Source organism: Puma concolor, chromosome B3 (genome assembly GCF_028749965.1).
Source record: "Puma concolor isolate L17-30 chromosome B3, mPumCon1.1.hap2, whole genome shotgun sequence".
NCBI classification, from domain to species: domain Eukaryota; kingdom Metazoa; phylum Chordata; class Mammalia; order Carnivora; family Felidae; genus Puma; species Puma concolor.
Window position 1 is genome coordinate 9,720,646 of NC_141672.1, and position 18,552 is coordinate 9,739,197.

An 18,552-nucleotide genomic window follows, 5' to 3' on the forward strand; every position below is an offset into this window, starting at 1 on the left:
ATGGAGCTGTCATAAAGGATTTAGTGTGATTCTGTGTATTATATGACACAGCACTTGCCCGGCACCCTCTAAGCACTTGATAAATGGCAGCTATCATGGAAAGGTACAGGGACATCGTGAGGAGACAGAATGGGGAGAGAGTGAATACAGGCAGGACTCCATCACTTCAGAGTAGAAAGAGTCGGGGTTCAGACCCTCGAAGCAGGGTGAGCAGGGTTGAGCACATAACAGCTGCTCCTTAAGCGCTTAAGTATTTAACTGGAGACTGCAATCCACCTCCAGATGCCCCAGTTCTCTTAGCTCTGTGACATACAATTATTGCAAGTCAGATGGAATGTCTTGACTCTTAAAACGCTGTCTAGAAATCTGGTCTACAAAAAGTACTACAGATTTTTACTCTTCCTTCACTGCTCATCACACCTCTGCAAAAATGTAGCGCTGTGTTCTCTCTCGCCGAAGCAGATCTAATTAGAATAATAAAATATTTAAATTTTTTAAATGAGAACTTGAAGTACAACAAGCAGGCCCTTCGGTTAAAAACAGCTGAGATAATAGACAATTTGTATTTTAATCATAATTCTTGCTTTAAGGGAAAGAAGCAGCCAGTGGCTGGGGAAAACATTCTGTAAGCAGCAGATTGCCAGACTCCCTAGAATTTTATTTTCCTGGGAGGTGCTGTGTTCCCCTGGGGAGAGAACATTTCTGCAGGGTGTGCTGCAGACCGTTTGGAACGATCCCACAAGCCCATGAGTGTAGCCACGACCATTTCAAGAGATAACAGCCTCTTCAACACGGCCAGATTTTTTTGCGGATTTTTTCCCCCTCCATGAAAAATGATTAAAATGCAAATTAACGGTGAGCCTCCCAAGGTCCAGGGGGCTGGCAGCAGATAGGTCAGCGTCTCAGCTCTGATTGGACCGCACAGGCTGTCTTCCGGAAAGACCCGTCCACTGTCAACATACTATTCCAGGTGTGACTATGTCTTCCCACCAGCAAGGCCAAAGTTCTAAGAGCCCAGCTGGGGGGAGAATTGTGTGAGTTTCATGGGCAGGGGAGGCCTCCACTCCTCAGACCTCCCCAGCAGGTGCTGATTACCCTCCCCACATCCGCTCACTCCACCCCTCCATAACTCAAGAACTTACTGTCTCACCAGGTAGTACTTACTGGGCTGAACTACATGAGACTCTCAGGTCAAAAATGGTCATGTGGGCTCTTTCCATAATTTGGCTATTGACGATAGCATTGCTATAGACACCGGGGTGCATGTGCCTCTTCAAATCAGCGTTTTTGTATCCTCTGGATAAAAACCTAGTAGTGCCATCGCTGGGTCGTAGGGTAGTTCTAGTTTTAATTTGGCAGGGGGAACCTCCATACGTTTTCCAGAGAGGTTGCACCAGCCCAAATGTCCATCCACTGATGAATGGATAAAGATGTGATACACGCGCACACACACACACACTGGAATATTATGGAGCCATCAAAAAGAATGAAATCTTGACATTTGCAACAATGTGGGTAGGACTACAGTGTATTATGCTAAGCAAAATAAGTCAGAGAAAGACAAATATGTGATTTCACTCATATGTGGAATTTAAGAAACAAAACGGATGAAAATAGGGCAAGGGAAGGGAAAATAAGATAAAAATGGGGGGGCAAATCTTAAGAAACTCATAAATACAGAGAACAAACTGGGGGTTGCTAGAGGGTAGGTGGGGGGCATGGCTAAATGGGTGATGGGCATTAAGGAGGGCGCTTGTTGGAATGAGCACTGGGTGTTGTATGTAAGTGATGGGTCACTAAATTCTACTCCTGAAACCAATACCACTTTCTATGTTAACTAACTTGAATTTAAATTTAAAATAATTAAAAAATATTTTTACACGTGGCAGTGGAATATAATTCAGCCATAAAAGAAAGGAATTTTGCCATTTGTGACAATATGCATGGACCTTGAGGGCATTATGCTAAGCGAAATGATTTAGACAGAGAAAGAGGAACGCTTTTTGATCTCAGTTATACGAGTAATCTAAAAACCGAAACCAAAACCACCAACCAACAAAACAAACACCTTGAATTAGTGAATAGAGAGTTCACATTGGTGCTGCCATAGGTGGGGGCAGGGAGTGGGCCAGATGAGTGAAGGTGGCCAAAAGAGGCAAACTTCCAGTTATGAAATAAATAAGCCCTGGGGATGTAATATATACATCATGGTGACTATAGTTAGCAATTCTACACCGTGTATTTGAAAGCTGCTGACAAAGTAAATCTTAAACATTCTCATCGCAAGAAAAGAATGTGACTATGTGTGGTTAAGGATGTAACCAAACTAACTATGGTAATCATTTCACAATAAATACCTATGTTGGATCATTATGGTGCCCCCTACAACTAACAAAATGTTGCATGTCAATGACAGCTCAGTAAAAGTGGTTTTAAATCAAGAGAAGTAGTGGCCGAATGTCAAGCAACTTCATACAGTTCGGCCGGATGAAGTCATGGCTTACCTCCTCGGTAGTAACTTACTTCTCTCTCGGGCAAGGCAGTTCACAAAGTTCTGTCAAGCTCTACACACATCCGACTGGTCTAGAGCGATTACTAGGGCGGCCCCAGGGTGAACCCCATCCACACACCTGTCCTGTCTGGCCCATGCAGCAGCCAGTCCCCAAAGATATCTATGTTCCTTCCGTCCCTCCTGGACGTGCACGCTGTTCCCCACGTTGAGAGGTGGAGGTGGTCTTAGGGCTTTCTTGGCCAAAGAAATGCAGAGTGGGTGACATTTTGGAACTTCCAAGGCTCATTCATAAGAAGCTTCGTAGCTTCGACCTGGGAACACCTGTTGGGGGTGGGGAGAGGAAGGCAGTGCCACACAAGACCACCATACTGGGAGGAAAGCCCAGCTGCCTAAAGAAACGTCTACAGGATGAAATGCCAAGTGGAGAGAAGGGTCAAGTTGAATGGAGTTGCCAGACACGTGTGCAGAAGCAATGCTGGAAGTCTGGACCCCAGGCTCAGGTATCCCAGCTGATGTCACCGAGCAGGAAGAAACTGCCAAGCCGAGTCCTTCCCAAATTCTGATCCCACAAAGTCGTGGGCAAAATAAATGATTGCTGTAAGCCACTAAGTACCTGAAATAATGAGCTATAAGTGACTGACACAGCTCCCATCGTGGCTGGCTGGCTTATTAAACAAAAATTTTTTTAACATTTATTTTTGAGACACAGAGCGAGACAGAGCATGGGCAGGAGAGAGGCAGAGAGGGAGGGAGACCCAGAATCCGAAGCAGGCTCCGGGCTCCGAGCTGTCAGCACAGCGCCCGATGCGGGGCTCGAACTCACGAACCTCGAGATCATGACCTGAGCCAAAGACGGACGCTTAACCGACGGAGCCACCCAGGGGCCCCAGCTTGTTAAAAATTTTTAATCAGCGGCCAACATTTAAAAATCCAGGCTGCACGTTAAAAATCCAAATTTTCAGTGTTTTTGAAAACCCATAAGAGCCCGCAGCCCTGGGCCTGCGTGTCTGCATGGCTCGAGGAAGGAGCGGGGGGGTGGGGGGTAGGGGGGGAATCTCAGGCAGCAGCTGTCCACTGTCTGGGTCACCGCAGACAGTGGAGCCACTCTGCTCCACTGCATCTCCCACTCTCTCCCCATCTGTCCTCGGCCCAACTAAATGCTCTGCCCAACCCCCCGCCCAGCAGGAGACACTATTTCAAGCCCCCATTCCACTCCACCCTGGTGTATGTCATCCCCCCTGCCTGGAATGCCCTCACTCCTTGGTCTACATAACACCCAGGCATCCTTCAGATAGCTCGGTTCAAACCTCCTTCCCTGACCTCTGGGTTAGGTGCCTCCTCTGGGCTCCCAGGGCACTTGTGTTTACCTGCACCGTGTCACATACGACACGGCGGCCCGGTGGCCCTCTCCTCCCTGCAGCCCCAGGCCTGGCCCACAGGAAACATTTGCTGAGTGGCTAGATGAACAGCTCCATGGGGAAGGCGATTTTGCGCCCATTTCACAGAACATGAAACTGAGGTTTGGAGAAGCGATCTGTCCGCTGCCCCTCTAAGACCAGTGACCACCCACACAAGAATCCAGATCCTTATTCTCTTTTTTTAATTTTTTTTTTACATTTATTCATTTTTGAGAGACAGAGCACAAGTCGGGGAAGTGCAGAGAGAGAGAGAGGGAGGCACAGAATCCGAAGCAGGCTTCAAGCCCCGAGCTGTCAGCACAGAGCCCGACGCGGGGCTCGAACCCACAAACCGCGAGATCATGACCTGAGCCGATGTCCGACGCTTCACCGACTGAGCCACCCAGGTGCCCCCAGATCCTTATTCTTTATGGGTCTTCAGAACTTGTTATGGGTTGAATTGTGTCTCCCCCAAGAATATGCTACTGAAGCCCTAACTCCTGGTACTTGTGAAAGTGACCTTCTTTCAAACTAGTTTCTCTGCAGATGTAATCAAGTTAAAATGAGGTCATCAGAGTGGGCCCTAATCCAACATACTGGTGTCTTGATAAGAGAAGAGACACAGACGTGCAAGGCGAGGGCCCGGTGCACAGAGGCAGAGATTGGAGCGACGTGGTTACAGTGGAAGGGCTCCAAGGACTTCAGGCAACACCCTGAGGCTCAGAGAGAGGCGTCGGATGGGGTCTCCCCTGACATCTTCCGAGACACTTGCCCTGCCACCGCCTGGATTTGGGTTTTCTAGCCTCCAGAACTGGGGGGGATTATATTTCTGTTTGAAGCCACTCTGTGGTTATTTGTTATAGCAGCCCTAGAAATAATACAGTCCTCTTTAAGAACTTGTTCAGGGCTGGCTGGGTAGCTCAGTGGGTTAGGCGTCCAACCTCGGCTCAGGTCGTGATCTCTTGGTTCGTGAGTTCAAGCCCCGCATCGGGCTCTGGGCTGACAGCTCGGAGCCTGGAGCCTGCTTCGGATTCTGTGTCTCCCTCTCTCTCTGCTCTTCCCCTGCTCTCGCTCTGTCTCTCTCTCTCTCTCTCTCTCTCTCAAAAATAAACATTATTTTTTTTAAAAAAGAACTTGTTTAAAAATAGAGAGGCAATGGGGCGCCTGGGTGGCTCAGTCGGTTAAGCGGCCGACTTTGGCTCAGGTCATGATCTCGCGGTCCGTGAGTTCAAGCCCCGCATCGGGCTCTGTGCTGACAGCTCAGAGCCTGGAGCCTGTTTCAGATTCTGTGTCTCCCTCTCTCTGTGACCCTCCCCCGTTCATGCTCTCTCTCTCTCTCTCTGTCTCAAAAGTAAATAAACGTGAAAAAAAAAATTAAAAAAAAAAAAATAGAGAGGCAAGCCAGAAGAGACTCTTAAATACAGAGAACAAACTGAGGGTTGTTGAAGGGGAAGTGGGGGGTGGGGTGAGCTAAATGGGTGACGGGCATCGAAGATGACACTTGTTGGGATGAGCACTGGGTGTCGCACGCAAGCCATGAATCACCGGCTTCGACTCCTGAAGCCAAGACTACACTGTATGTTAACTAACTTGAATTTAAATAAATAAATTAAAAAATGTATGCATAAACCCAACACTCCGTGTACCTCGGGATTGCTGATTCCCTGAAGCGGACCCATGATGGGGCCCTAGAGTCCCTCCCATCCTCCCAGCACTTGGTCCGCTCTGCGAGGTGGTTTGGTCCCACGCAGGGTGGCCCCTGCGGTCGGGGTTCCACTCCTGGCTCCTCTGCTTGCCGGCTGAACCACCCCGGCTCCCCGTTTCTCCCCCGTGCATATGGCGGGACTAACAAAGCCACCTACCCGACCACAGGTTTCTCACCTGCGGCAGGTGTGCTCAGGAGGAAAGGAACACCTCAATTTTGGAGCACGTTCCCGGGTCTCACTATTTTAAGTTGCTGAGTCCCTACTCGGGTGACTTCCTTCCAGTGACCACATGACTCTTTATGACCTGGAAGGGACCAGAGAGCCACGGATCTGTTCCATCCCGAGGAGGGGGAAGGAGAACGCTCTTAGTGTGGTTTCAGCTTTGAGCCTCAACCCTGGCCACTGGGCTGGAATCAACTAGAGTCAATGGACAGAGGATACCGATATCTGCTTCCAGCTGAGACTCTGCGAGGGGGTACTGGGGGCAGGACCTGGGTCGCTGGTCTTAAAAGCTCCCAGGGGATTCTAATGGCAGCGGCATTTGGGAACCACTGGGTCTAGACTGGTCGCTCTAGGGACGGCCCAAGGCAAACACAAAACTGAGCTCTTGTGCCATAGGTGGGCTTGTTCAACACGGCCTTACAGCCTAGAACGTGTGATGAGCGCTCCTGGGCCCTCTTGTTCATTTCTGCCCATGCGGCAGCTTCCTGAAATTTCACTCTCTCCTCGCATCCCGGAGGTCTCAGGGTCTCTGCGCTTCTTGCCTGATGGTGGGCTTGCCCCAGAGCAAGCATCCTGGGGGTTGTCGGTGGAAGCTACGGTCTTCTTAAAGCTAATCTCGGAGGCTCCAGAAGGCCCTTCACACGGCATTCTCCTGGTCAAGAAAGTCAGCCCAGGTTTAAGGGGAGGGTAATGAGATTCCCCTCCGACAGGGGAAGAGGGGAACATGGCCATCTTTGGAGAAGGGCTACCCCACCAATGACACAGAGATTTGGGGCTCAGTCCTCAAAGTCTGTGTCGTCCCCTGGTCTCCAGCTCCCTGGGGGTCTGGGCAGCCCTGTCCTCTTGGCCACCACCGGCCAGAGAGAAACAGGTACTCCTGTGTACTGTTCGATGCTCCAGGGGGGCTGTGGGGACACAGGGATTGTGCAGAGTGGGACTGGCGTGCCTCCCAGGGCGAGGAAAGGGCAGCTGAGCATCACTCCAGGGCTCAAGGGTGAGGTGGGGTCCACAGGCTGAGTCTTCACATCTTCAGTGCCCACAGCCTCTCTTAAGCCCTAACACGCAACCCCACGCACTCACACCAGGGAGGGCACCTCCCTCCACCACCAGGGAGGGCGTCAGAGGAGTTGCTGGATAACCACTGACCACTCTGGCCATCCATAAAGGGTAGCTTCGTAATGCTTGGCTGTTGAGAGGCAAATCTTTCCGAAATGGCTTATATCCTGCGGGCCTTTTAAAGCCACGAAGAGGGGACGCCTGGGTGGCTCAGTCCGTTGAGCGCCCGACTCTTGATTTTGGCTCTGGTCATGATCCCGGGGTCACGAGGTGGAGCCTTGCAAGCATGGAGCCCACTTAAGAGTCCCCCTCTCTCTCCCTCTGCCCCTCTCCCCGGTTCGCACACCCTTTCTAACGAATAAATCAATAAATCAATAGATAAAGGCACGAACAGGACTCACACTTCACAACCTTGGGGGGGGGGGGAGTCTTGGAATCACAGGGATGTCCTTTCATCCAGTCAATTAATCAAGCAGGTGGGCGCTTCCAGCTCCGCTCAGGCCTCCAGCCTCTATGCTCCACCAGGGCTGGGATCCTCCCAAAGCACTGCTTCGATTATGAACCACTGCCCGCTCAACAACCTGCAATGGCTCCCACTGCCCGCTGAGTCACGTGAACTTCTCGCTCAACGGTCAGCCCCCCTCTCTCTCAGCGTGTCCTGTGCCCTCACCTCCCTCCTTCCTGAAGGAGTCTGTGAATATATTCTGGGCCTCCCTCCTCCTGCCTCTCTGCCTAGAATCCATCAGAGATCTGTCTGTAGTTCTAATCCGTCAAAACTCAAGTCCTCAAAGTCCTTGACAGGTTCACAGGCAGGGCATTCTACACCTCGAATGCGCTGTTCTCCTGTCCTCGTCTTTCCACGCGCATACGTTGTGTCTCGCCCCATCCAATCATCTAACAGAAACTTGCTGAGGGCCTACTATGCGCCAAGTATCTTGGTCCCCCCAGCCCTGATCCATTCCCCTTGCTGAGGATGGCGTGGCTCATCATTTCTCCAGTCCTCTATAAGCACCCAGAAAGAATATCTACATCCCCTTCCACTGTGCCCCCCAGCACCTTGGTCCCAGTGCCGGGCACGGAGCTTGGCACAAGACGGGGACTCAGCTTTTGCCGAACAAGTAGACGGAAGCATTAACATTCCTCCGTCAAACTGCCCACTGCTTCTGCGTGGGGACAGCAACTTGGTGTCACACACCTGGTGGTCCCTGCACGGTCCGAGCACGTGTTGAGCGTTCCCAGAAGCCGGGCACGAAGTACTGCAGATAAAAGAGGCAAAGTTCCCACCCTCGTGGGGATAACAGGTGCACAGCAACACCAGAAGGCAATGCATCCTGGTGAGACCACTTCCTGGCAGAAGGCAGAAGAGATGACTCCTGTCTAAACATGTGCCCCTGGCCCTTACAGTGTGTCTTCCTCAGGGGAGAGCGGCAAGGACGAAAACCCAGCAGCTGTGCAAACACTCAGACCCGGGTTTAAAACCCAGTTCTCCTCCTTAAAATGGTGTGCCCTGGGTAAATGATTAATCCTGCTGAAGTCTGATATCCTGATCTATAAACGGGGGAATAATAGCACCCACGTCACAGACGTGTAAGGATTTACTGTAACCCCAGCATCCCTGCCCATCTGAGCGCACATCGTTGTTTCTGTTCCTTGCAACTGACTCGAGACCGAGCATGTGATCGATGCCCAAGTATCTGTTGGCAGGAACACATCGACCACACATAACGTGAGAGTAAACAAAATAGACACAGAGAAAAAAAAAAAAAAAGAACCCAGGCTCTGCGCGGGCTCTGCCTACAGATGGCGAAAAGCCCTATGTTTATTTTGTCAAGTTACCATAGCAACATGTGATGCTCCAGCCAGCCCCTGGGTTAGCAGTGATCGATTTATCTTGTAACCAGGGACACAGGCTGTGTGGTGGGATCCAGAAGGGGAAGGCAGGGACAGCCATGTGTAAGGTCCTCTCCCCCCTAGAAATAAATCTGGTGAAGCCGCCTCAGTTATCATGTAGCTAAAGTCACCACTGTCTAAAATAACACCCACATGACAATATTTATAAACGTGGGTTTAGGAACAGGAGAGAAAATAAGGAAAACAACAACAACAACAACAGAGTTGCTGATAGGAGCCACGAGCATTTTGGAAAACTAAACAAGAGGCTGCCAGGAGCTGGCATCTGGAGCCACCCTGGGGACTCTGTGTCCTTCCACGACTGTGTCGGGGGCTTGTTGTCCACACAGCTTGGACGTTGCTGTTACTTTTTCAACAGGCTCCCACTGGGGTGAAATTTGGGGGGGGGGGGGAAGGCAGGTGTCCTTTTAAAATCCATTCCCTGGAAAATTAAACAGCAGCAGGTGGGGCCCCTGCCACACACACAGGGGACACACAGCACGTCAGTGGCCTTCCCACCTCTGGGCTCCCAACATAACCGACTCATGGAAGGTGCAACGTGGTACACTGGGATTTACTCTCCGGGACCAAATGTGGCCTTCCCTGGAGCCAGACTGTCCTCGGCACCGGGTCCTGGGAAAGGCCACAAGCCGCTCCACAAAGCGGGGGTCTGTCTGCCTTTGTTCTAGCTCAAGAGAGCTGAGCACAGAAACGGATCATCCAACGCTCGGAACTCAAGGGGACTCTCCTTCAGCAAGGATCAAGTGATCGAGTGATGACAGGTCATCTGTTTTTTCCTGCCATTGGCAACCTGTTTTGTGTCCAGGGAAGAGTTATGGTCGCGTCGGGCACTGATGACTCTACACACTCAGCACAAAGCAAAAAAAAAAAAAAAAAAAAAAAAAAAAAGGATAAAATGATCGTTGCGCTCTCGCGCTTGGCTGGTCACCGAGGGGGTCTCGCCGCCTTCCTCGGGCTACAGAGCCTGTGGTCTCCACTCAAACGGGAGAAAGTGAGTTGTGGGGGGACGCCCCAAGTCACAGGCAAGTTGCAGATAAATCTGCGCCTCGGGAAGACGTGGAATGGAGAACAGCGAGGTTGCCCACCCACCCAGGTCCGCGCGGATCCGGGCTGCACCGCCTTGGGTGCGTCCTGGGGACTGCAGCGGCGACGGCAGAGAGGGGATGGGCAGGGAGGGGTCGACTCGCACCGCCCTGGCCCCTCGCAGTCCGGAACGAGGTCGGCCGGGCGCGCTCCGGGCGCACGGCCAGCCCCACCCCCGGGCGCCGCGCTCGCCGCCTCCGACGAGAAAAGCCAGGTGGGGACGCCCGGCTCGGGACAAAGGATCGGGACGTAGATCCCCGGCGGGCGCCACCGCCCGGCTGGAATCCTCCCGGCGCGTCCAGCCCCTGGCCCCGAACCTCCCCAAACTTCGCAGCCCGGGGCGCGCGGGGAAGGCGCCCCGTTACCTGCGCGGCCATAAAGGACAGATCCATGGTGTCGCTGGTGTCGCTGCCGCCGCCCGCGCTGGAGTCCTCGCTGCCGCCGCCGCCGCTGCGGGTCCAGCCGCCTGCACAGCTGGCCGCGAGCGGGCCGAGCCGCGAGCAGGGACCCCGCACCCCGCCGCGCCGCCCACCTCAGCAGCCCCGGCGTCGCGGCCTCGGCAGCCTCCGCGCTCCGCGCTCCAGACCGAGACCCGGCCGAGGCGGGGGGCGGGGCGGGGCGGGGCTCGGGGGCCCGGGAGCCCCTCCACGTGACCGCTCCCAGCCCCACCCCAAGGGCGGGGCCAGGCGGAACCCCCGCGCGCCCAGGATCCCCTCCCGCGTGGGGGCCGCAGGCGGAAGCTGAGGCGGGAGGTCGCCCGGCTGGCGGGAGCGGGACCTCGAGTAAGACTCTGTAGGCGCCCCTTGGGGCTGGCGTGTGTTGCTCGGGGGCTTGAGGGTCAGGGTCAGCGTGACCCAGCTTTCTGTGCCAGCTCTGCGCCCCGCGTCGGGTGTGCCTCCGCAAAAGGAGGTTTCCATCCTGGCCGGGGCTGTTCTTTCTTGCCCTGCCTCGCCTCCCTTTCCTGAGCAGACCTTCTGGGTTCCATAAAAGTCGTGAGAGCGGCCAGCCATGGTCATTAACCCCTCGCTGAAGGGGGGGCGGTGATGAAGGTCGGAGACACCTGCAAGGGGTGCACCTCGCGCCCCTGCATCCTCGCGGCTCCGTGAAGACAGTGCTCCCGGGGGCGGCGTCTCACCTGGAAGGTTCTCTGCAGACCAAGGGTTTGGGCAGTTACCCGCCTGGCGAGCCTGGCCTTGCTCGGGGAGAGGTGGCGGGCGCCCTGACCTCTCCCGGGACTCGGCTCTGAAGAAAAACGGGACAGGAGGTGAGCGGATGTTGGATGGACCAGCGTCTCGTGGCGTGTTTTGGTTTTATGTTCTTAAATCCAAACCTCCCACCCCGAGCAGCACCCTGTGGTCAATACCTGTCTCGGGTTGTGGGTCCTTAGATAAGAGTCTCCTCACTGAGTTCCCATCCGTTCTCGCAGTTGCTGAGTCCATTATTAGGTCCTGGCCATGAACTGACCTGTTAAACCACAGTGTCCTCGAAGAGAGAAAACATACTGATGTTACCATACTCAGAGTGACAAGGAGGACCAGAGGACTTAGAAGGTTGTCAACAAAAGCTTGAATGGAGGTATTTAAATCCCTCTACTGATGTATAATTTGCATAAATGCCCCTATTTTACACATACAGGTCGATGAGTCTTGATACATATATACACCCTTGTAACCAGAACTATAATCAAGATATAGAGCCTTCCACTCACCCCTACCCAAAAGTTCCCTCTTGCTCCTTTGAAGTCACCCACCTTTCTATCACTATGGGTTAGATCTGTCTTTTCTAGATTTCTGGAATCGTACAGATTGTATTCTTTTCTTCGTCTGGCTTCTTCGATTCAGGATGATGTTGTCGAGAATCTTCCATATTGTGGCATGTGTAGGTAGTTATATTTTGGTGCCTGAATACGGTTCCTGCAAATGGATGGACCACACGTGTTTCAATCTTTTCTCTTGCGCATGGACACTTGAGTTGTTTCCAGGTTTTTGGCGATCATGACTCAAACGCCTGTGAACACTGGCATATAAGTCTTTGTATAGACATCTTGTTTCCAGTCTCAAATTGGAATGACTTAGTTGTGTGTTTATGATAGACTGCCAAGCCATTTTACAACGTGCTCGTACATTTCACATTCCCACCCACAGTGTATGGGAATTCTAGTTCCTTCCTGTTCCCACCAACACTTGATATTGTCTTTGGTTTTAAGTTTTTATTTATTTTTAGAGAGAGAAGGAGGGACAGCGAGAGGGGGAGAGAGAGAATCCTAGGCAGGCTCCCCATTGTCAGCACAGAGCCCGATGCGAGGCTCGAACCCAGCTCCAACCCACCAACGGCAAGATCATGACCTGAGCCAAGGTCAAGAGGCGGATGCTTAACGGACTGAGTCACCCGGGTGCCCCTTTTGATATTGTTAATTGAAGCCATTCTAGCGGGCCTTGTGGTTTGAATTTGCATTTTCCTGATGACTGGTAAACTCAACCATCACTTTCACTTGCTCACTCTTGGACGTTCATTTGTTTTCTTTGATGATGGGTCTGTGCCAGTCTTTTGCCCATTGAAAAACATTGGATCAATTATCCTTTATTATTGAGTTGTAAGAGTTCCATAAGTGTTCTGGATACAAGTCCTCCGTCAGCTATCTGTCTTAGATGTATTTTTTCTCCATCTGTGGTGTTTTTTGTTTTCTGAATGGTGTTGTTTTGAAGAAAAGTTCTTAGTTCTGATAGAAAAGTTCTTAGTTCTTAGTTCTAGGACCAGGACTAGATTTAAGGAGACACAAATTTCTTTTTTAATTTTTTTAATGTTTATTTTCAAAGGAGAGAGACCGAGCATGAGCGGGGGAGGGGCAGAGAGAGAGGGAGACACAGCATCCGAAGCAGGCTCCAGGCTCTGGGCTGTCAGCACAGAGCCTGATGCAGGGCTTGAACTCATGAGCGGTGAGATCGTGACCTGAATTGAGGTAGTCAACCAACTGAACTACCCAGCCGTCCCAAGAAGACACGAATTTTAATGTGGCACAGACTCTCATGTGCCACTCTTCACTTATGTGACCCTGGGAGTGTCTCCTTAAATTTGTTTAAGTTTATTTATTTATTTTGAGAGAGACAGAGACCGAGTGAGCAGGGGAGGGGCAGAGAGAGGGAGAGAGATGGAATTCCAAGCAGGCTTTGAGCTGCCCGCTGCAGAGGTCGATGCGGGACTTGAACCCATGAACCATGAGATCATGACCTGAGTCAAAACCAAGAGTCAGATGCTTAACCAACTGAGCCACCTAGGCACCTCTCCTTAAAGTTTGATTCCTAAGCACCTTGTTGGCCTCTCCCACTGACTGGTAAGCCCCTCACAGGCAGATCTGCACATTAGAAATACCACTCTGTGGTTTTGCCCTGGGCGACCTCGTCCAGGCGTGTGATGATCCAGCGAGGACACCCAGACCTCAGCCCTGAGCTCCCGATGGGCACGTCTGTCTGTCTACTCAGCACCTTCTCCTGGATGGCCAATGGCATCTCAAATTTAACCTGGCCAGGACTCAGCTATGATTTCCCCCTTCTATCCGGCTGCTCACAGGCAGATAACGTCACTCCCCAGGTCCTCCCTATACAGTTCTGTGTGTTGTGCACTGCACAAGGGGGCACGGCAGATAGGCAAGCGGGAGTTAAAATTCAGCCGTGTCCCTCTGGTGGAATCTTGTGTGTGATAAGGGGCTATGTCTATCTAGAAAGAGGGGTGTCTTTGCTCTTCTCCCCAGAGCCCTCGTAAGGACCAGTAGATCCGGTCTTCTCCCTTACACCCCACTAACCCTCTCATTCTCTGTGCTCCGTCCACACTGGGCTCCCTTCTGTCCCAGGAACACCCCAAGTGTGATTCCTGCAGGGACATAGCCTCTGCTATCCCTTCTGGCTGCACCTGTCTTTCTCCAGATCTTTCCTTTGATGCTTCAGGTTTCAATTCAAAAGCCACCCTGGGGCGCCTGGGTGGCGCAGTCGGTTAGGCGTCCGACTTCAGCCAGGTCACGATCTCGCAGTCCGTGAGTTCGAGCCCCGCGTCAGGCTCTGGGCTGATGGCTCAGAGCCTGGAGCCTGTTTCCGATTCTGTGTCTCCCTCTCTCTCTGCCCCTCCCCCGTTCATGCTCTGTCTCTCTCTGTCCCAAAAATAAATAAACGTTGAAAAAAAAAAAAATTTAAAAAAGCCACCCTTTCCAGGGGGCCTTCCCTGGCTTAAGCAATCTGTCCTTAAAATTAAAAAACACCATTTTTTTTCCCCATAGCATTTCTCCACTTTCTAAATGTATTTACTTGTTGGGAGAGGCAATGTGCCAGGGCCCTGAGCATCCAGGTTTCAAGGCACCAGCAGGCACTAGGTCGTGGCAGCTTGGCCTGGGGACAGAGGAAGGGGGCGCATCTATACATGGCACATTTAGAGGATTTGGGTCCCAGGGACGGTCTCCAGACCACCCTTATGCCCAGTACTGGAATGGAATCCAGGTGCACGGAGAACTAGGGATCCTGTGAGGGGAGACATTCTATTCCCTAAAAGGCTGTCGGCCTGAAGGCCACCACAGAGGAGGGGTGCCTGACCCTGACATTTCGTCTCGCCTCATCCGGGACCTAGAGAGAGAGGGCGGGGGCCACAGTGACCCTGGAGGGGATTCCCTCCCTTCCTGGGAGGCCCTCAAAAGGGTTTAAGAATTCGTGAGCTTCTCACGAGCGACTTGATAAGTTTTTCAAGGCACATCACAGGGGCAGAGATGGCTTAGGACCCACCCTGCTTCGAGCAGGCCGAGGAAATTGAGGGCAGCTGTGGAGGCAGCAAAACGCACAGGAAATCCTGCTCCCCCTCGAGGCCTGCCTCCACTGTCCCTTCCCTGCCAACCTTTGTTGCATGACACGCTTCTTCTGGCCATTCACTAGGTGACCCCTAGCCCGCCAGCGCCTGGGTCACCAGGCGGATTCCTCGTGAATCTCGTTCTCTGAAAGAGAGGCTTGCAGTCAGCATTGTACATGCTTCGCCGATGACGCCGGCTCACCTTCTGATCGGAACTGAGCTTTCTCTTCCCCAGGCCTCCCTCAGACGGTGCGAAAAAAGTGCGATTCAGCTGCATCCCATAACAGTATTTTCTGAGCACCTATACGACGCTCGGCGTCGAATCTCGAATACTTTGCTTCCGAACCTCAAAAAAAGAATAGCCTCAGAGGGGTTAAGAAACTCGCTCAGGTCACTGGGCAGACATGGGCCGAGCCAGGATTTGAACCCCGATCCAGCCAACGCAGAGTCCGCATGCCTTCCACGCTACGGTTCCTGCCCGTGAGGACCCTAAACGTCAGTCAGACCAGCGCGAGAGCAAGTCATCACAAAGCGACGAGGGATTCGTTCATTCTTTCTTTCGTTCGACAAGTATTCCGTTCGTCCATTCAGTATGTTTCCCGAACACCTGCCGTGTGCTGGGGACTGTGTGCCGGAAGGAGCGGAGGCAGCAATGACAAGGAGCTGCCCCCTCCTGGGGGAGCCTGAAGAGTCTCGGGTTTGAATCTTAGCTCTGCCACTTGCTAGCTGGAAGCCATGAGGCAAGCTACTTGACCTTTTCTGACCCAGAGTCTTCATTCCTGAAGACGGAAGACTGGATGAGTTGGTGGCTAGGGGACCTAGCACTGCGTCTGGCACATAGTAGGTGTACTGAGTGGAGGAAGGTTAAATCTGGCACGTAGTAGGCGTACTGCCAGTGGACGGAGAGAAGGAAGGTTAAAGTCCGCCGGGGGAAGGGAAGGTGCTAGTTTTATACAAGGATTGCTCATTTGCTTGTTTATTCCTGTTTAAACCCATGTTCTGCTGGAGTAAGTTCACCAGAGGATTACAGAGCAAAAGACAGGATGGTTTCTTATTTATTCATGAAATGCAGCAGCACCTAGCAAACGCCTGGCTTCAATGAAGTGCTCTGGGAACATTTCGGAAATGAACAAACTAATGAGCTAATAAGCATTTATGGTCGAATAAATGAATGGACGAAATTAAGTAGGGGGGTGTAAGACGTGGAATGTCTCCCTCCCCTGCCCCACCCCCACCCCCCTCAGTGGACTTACCTGCTTTCCTTTGCTGGTGCACACACCTCGGGGCTGATATTTAAAACGAGAGAATGCCAGACGCTGGACACTCAGTTGTTGGACTCACTGACTCCTCTTTAGTGGAGGGCTTCCACGGCATGGGAAGGAGCAGGGAACTTGGAGCAGGATTCCTGGGTCATTGCCAAGCCCACATCTCCTCGCAGTCTCTTCAATAAGTGGTATTGGGAAAACCGGACAGCTGCATGCAAAAGAATGGAACTGCACCACTTTCTCACACCATACACAAAACTAAAGTCAAAATAGACTAAAGACCTAAATTTGAGACCTGAAACCACAAAACTAGAAGAGAACATAGTCATTTCTCTGACATCAGTCACAGCAACATTTTCCTAAATAGGTGTCCTAAGGCAAGGGAAACAAAAGCAAAGATAAACTCTTGGGACTACACCAAAACAAAAAGCTTCTGTGTGGTGAAGGAAGCCATCAACAAAATAAAGGCAACCAACGGAATGGGAGAAGATATTGATAAGTGGTATACCTGATAAGAGGATAATATCTAAAATATGTAAAGAACTTCTGCAACTCAACACTAAGTAACCTGATTAAAAAAGGGCAGAGGACCTGAATAGACGTCTTTCCGAAGGAAATATACACATGGCCAACAGACACATGAAGCCGTGCTCAACATCACTCGTCATCAGGGAAATGCAAATGGAACCCACAATGAAACATCACTTTACACCTGTCAGAACGGCTGGACACGAAGACAAGAAACAATAAGCATTGGCAAGGATGTGGAAAAAGGGAACCCTTGCGCACTGTGGGTGGCAATGCGAACCCAGCCACTGTGGAAAATAGTACAGAGGTTCCTCAAAAAATTAAAAATAAAACTACCTTACGATCCAGTAATTCCATTACTGGGTATTCACCCAAAGAAAATGAAAACACTGATTTGAAAAGATACATGCCCTCTTATGTTTACCACAGCCTTATTTACAATAGCAAGAGAGGGAAGCAACCCAAGTGTCCACGGATTGATGAATGGATAGAGAAGATGTGGTAGGTATACACAATGGAATATTACTCAGTCCTAAAAAGAATGAGATCTTGCCCTTCGCGATAATCCGGATGGACTTAGAGAGTATTCTGTTAAGTGAAATTAGTGTGACAGGGAAAGACAGATACCATGTGATTCTACTTATATGTGGAATCTAAAAATCAAAACGCGCGTATAAATACAGAGCAGAACCAGACCTATAAATACAGAGAACAAACTGGTGGTGGCTAGAGAGGGTGGGGGCGGGGATGAGCAACATGGGTGATGGTGGAGTGCAGGTAGGGAATGATTAAGTCACAGGAATAAAAGGCACAGCCTAGGGGATATAGTCAGTGATACTGTAACAATGTTGTGTGGTGACAGATGATAGCTACCCTTGTGGCAAAAATAGCACAACGTGTAGAGATGTTGAATCACCATGTTGTATATTTGAAACTAATGTAACACTGTGTGTCAACTATACTCAAAAAAAAAAAAGAAAGAAAGAAAGAAAGAAAGAAAGAAAGAAAGAAAGAAAGAAAGAAAAAGAGAAGACAAGAGAAAAGAAAAAAGAGACCTGGCAAGCCCAAATTCCGATGTAAGTGTGAAAATACACACAGGACTTTGGAGACTTAGTATAAAAATGTAATGATTTTCATCTGACTCTTGGTTTTGGCTCAGGTCATGATGTCATGGTACCTGGGTTCGAGCCTCGAATCGGGCTCTTGGCTGAAGGCACGGAGCCTGCTTGGGACTCTGTCTCTCGTCTCTCTTTGCCCCTCCCCTGCTTATGTGCTTGTGCTCTCTCTCTCTCTCTCTCTCTCTCTCTCTCTCTCTCAAAATAAATCAATAAACTTAAAATGCTGTAAAAAAAAAAGTAATGATTTCAATATTGATCACATGTTGAAATGACACTATTTTGGATATAATGGGTCAAATAAAATGTATGATTAAAATAGATTTCACCTGGCTTGGTTTTGTTTGTTTTGTTTTGCCTTTTTTTTTTTTTTAACGTGGCTGCTAGAAAATTTCAAGCTGCGTGTGTGCCTCGCATTCTGCTTCTGTTGCAGAGCACTGGCTGGTCTGTGGTGCGGGGGTGGGAGGCAGGAGGGTGGAGGGGTCTGGGCCAGCTCTGTGGCCTTCAAGGATGGGCTGGATGAGAGAGAAGGACAGAGTGCTCCAGCCAGAGGGCAGTTTTCACCAAAATGTGTCCCCAGCTTCCCAAGTACACGGAACAGAAGCGTTTCAAATCTGCTTGTTTCACTGGGGAAGACAGCCCGCCCCACCCTGGCATCCCAGGCCCCCCACTCCCCCAACATCAGGGTCCTCGAGAGGGAGCTGGGGTGTGGAATGCTTAGAGATCCGCGCATGGCCGCTTTTGTCTCTCACACACACAGAGGAAAGTGTCTCCCTGTCCCCAAACCCCCAGCCCAATCATGCCAGGCCGTCCCCACTCGCTTCTCTTCGTAGGAAACTTCCACAGCTCCCGGCACCGCCTCCAGAAGGTAACTGCTGTTTCTGCTTCCTTTGTTGGCCGCGCCTCCAGAGTCTGATGAACTGCTTTTAATTA

General features: G+C 51.2%; 1 protein-coding gene across 1 annotated transcript in view; it reads right to left on the reverse strand.

The window, feature by feature from the left end:
• Positions 1-10,485, reverse strand: part of CB3H14orf132 (chromosome B3 C14orf132 homolog) — a 51,470-nt gene extending 40,985 nt beyond the window's left edge. The window contains exon 1 of the mRNA XM_086708865.1: positions 10,253-10,485. Within this exon, the coding sequence (XP_086564991.1) occupies positions 10,253-10,279 (27 nt within the window). The 5' untranslated portion in view covers positions 10,280-10,485. The remainder of the gene's footprint in view (positions 1-10,252) is intronic.
• Positions 10,486-18,552: the final 8,067 nt, after the last annotated feature.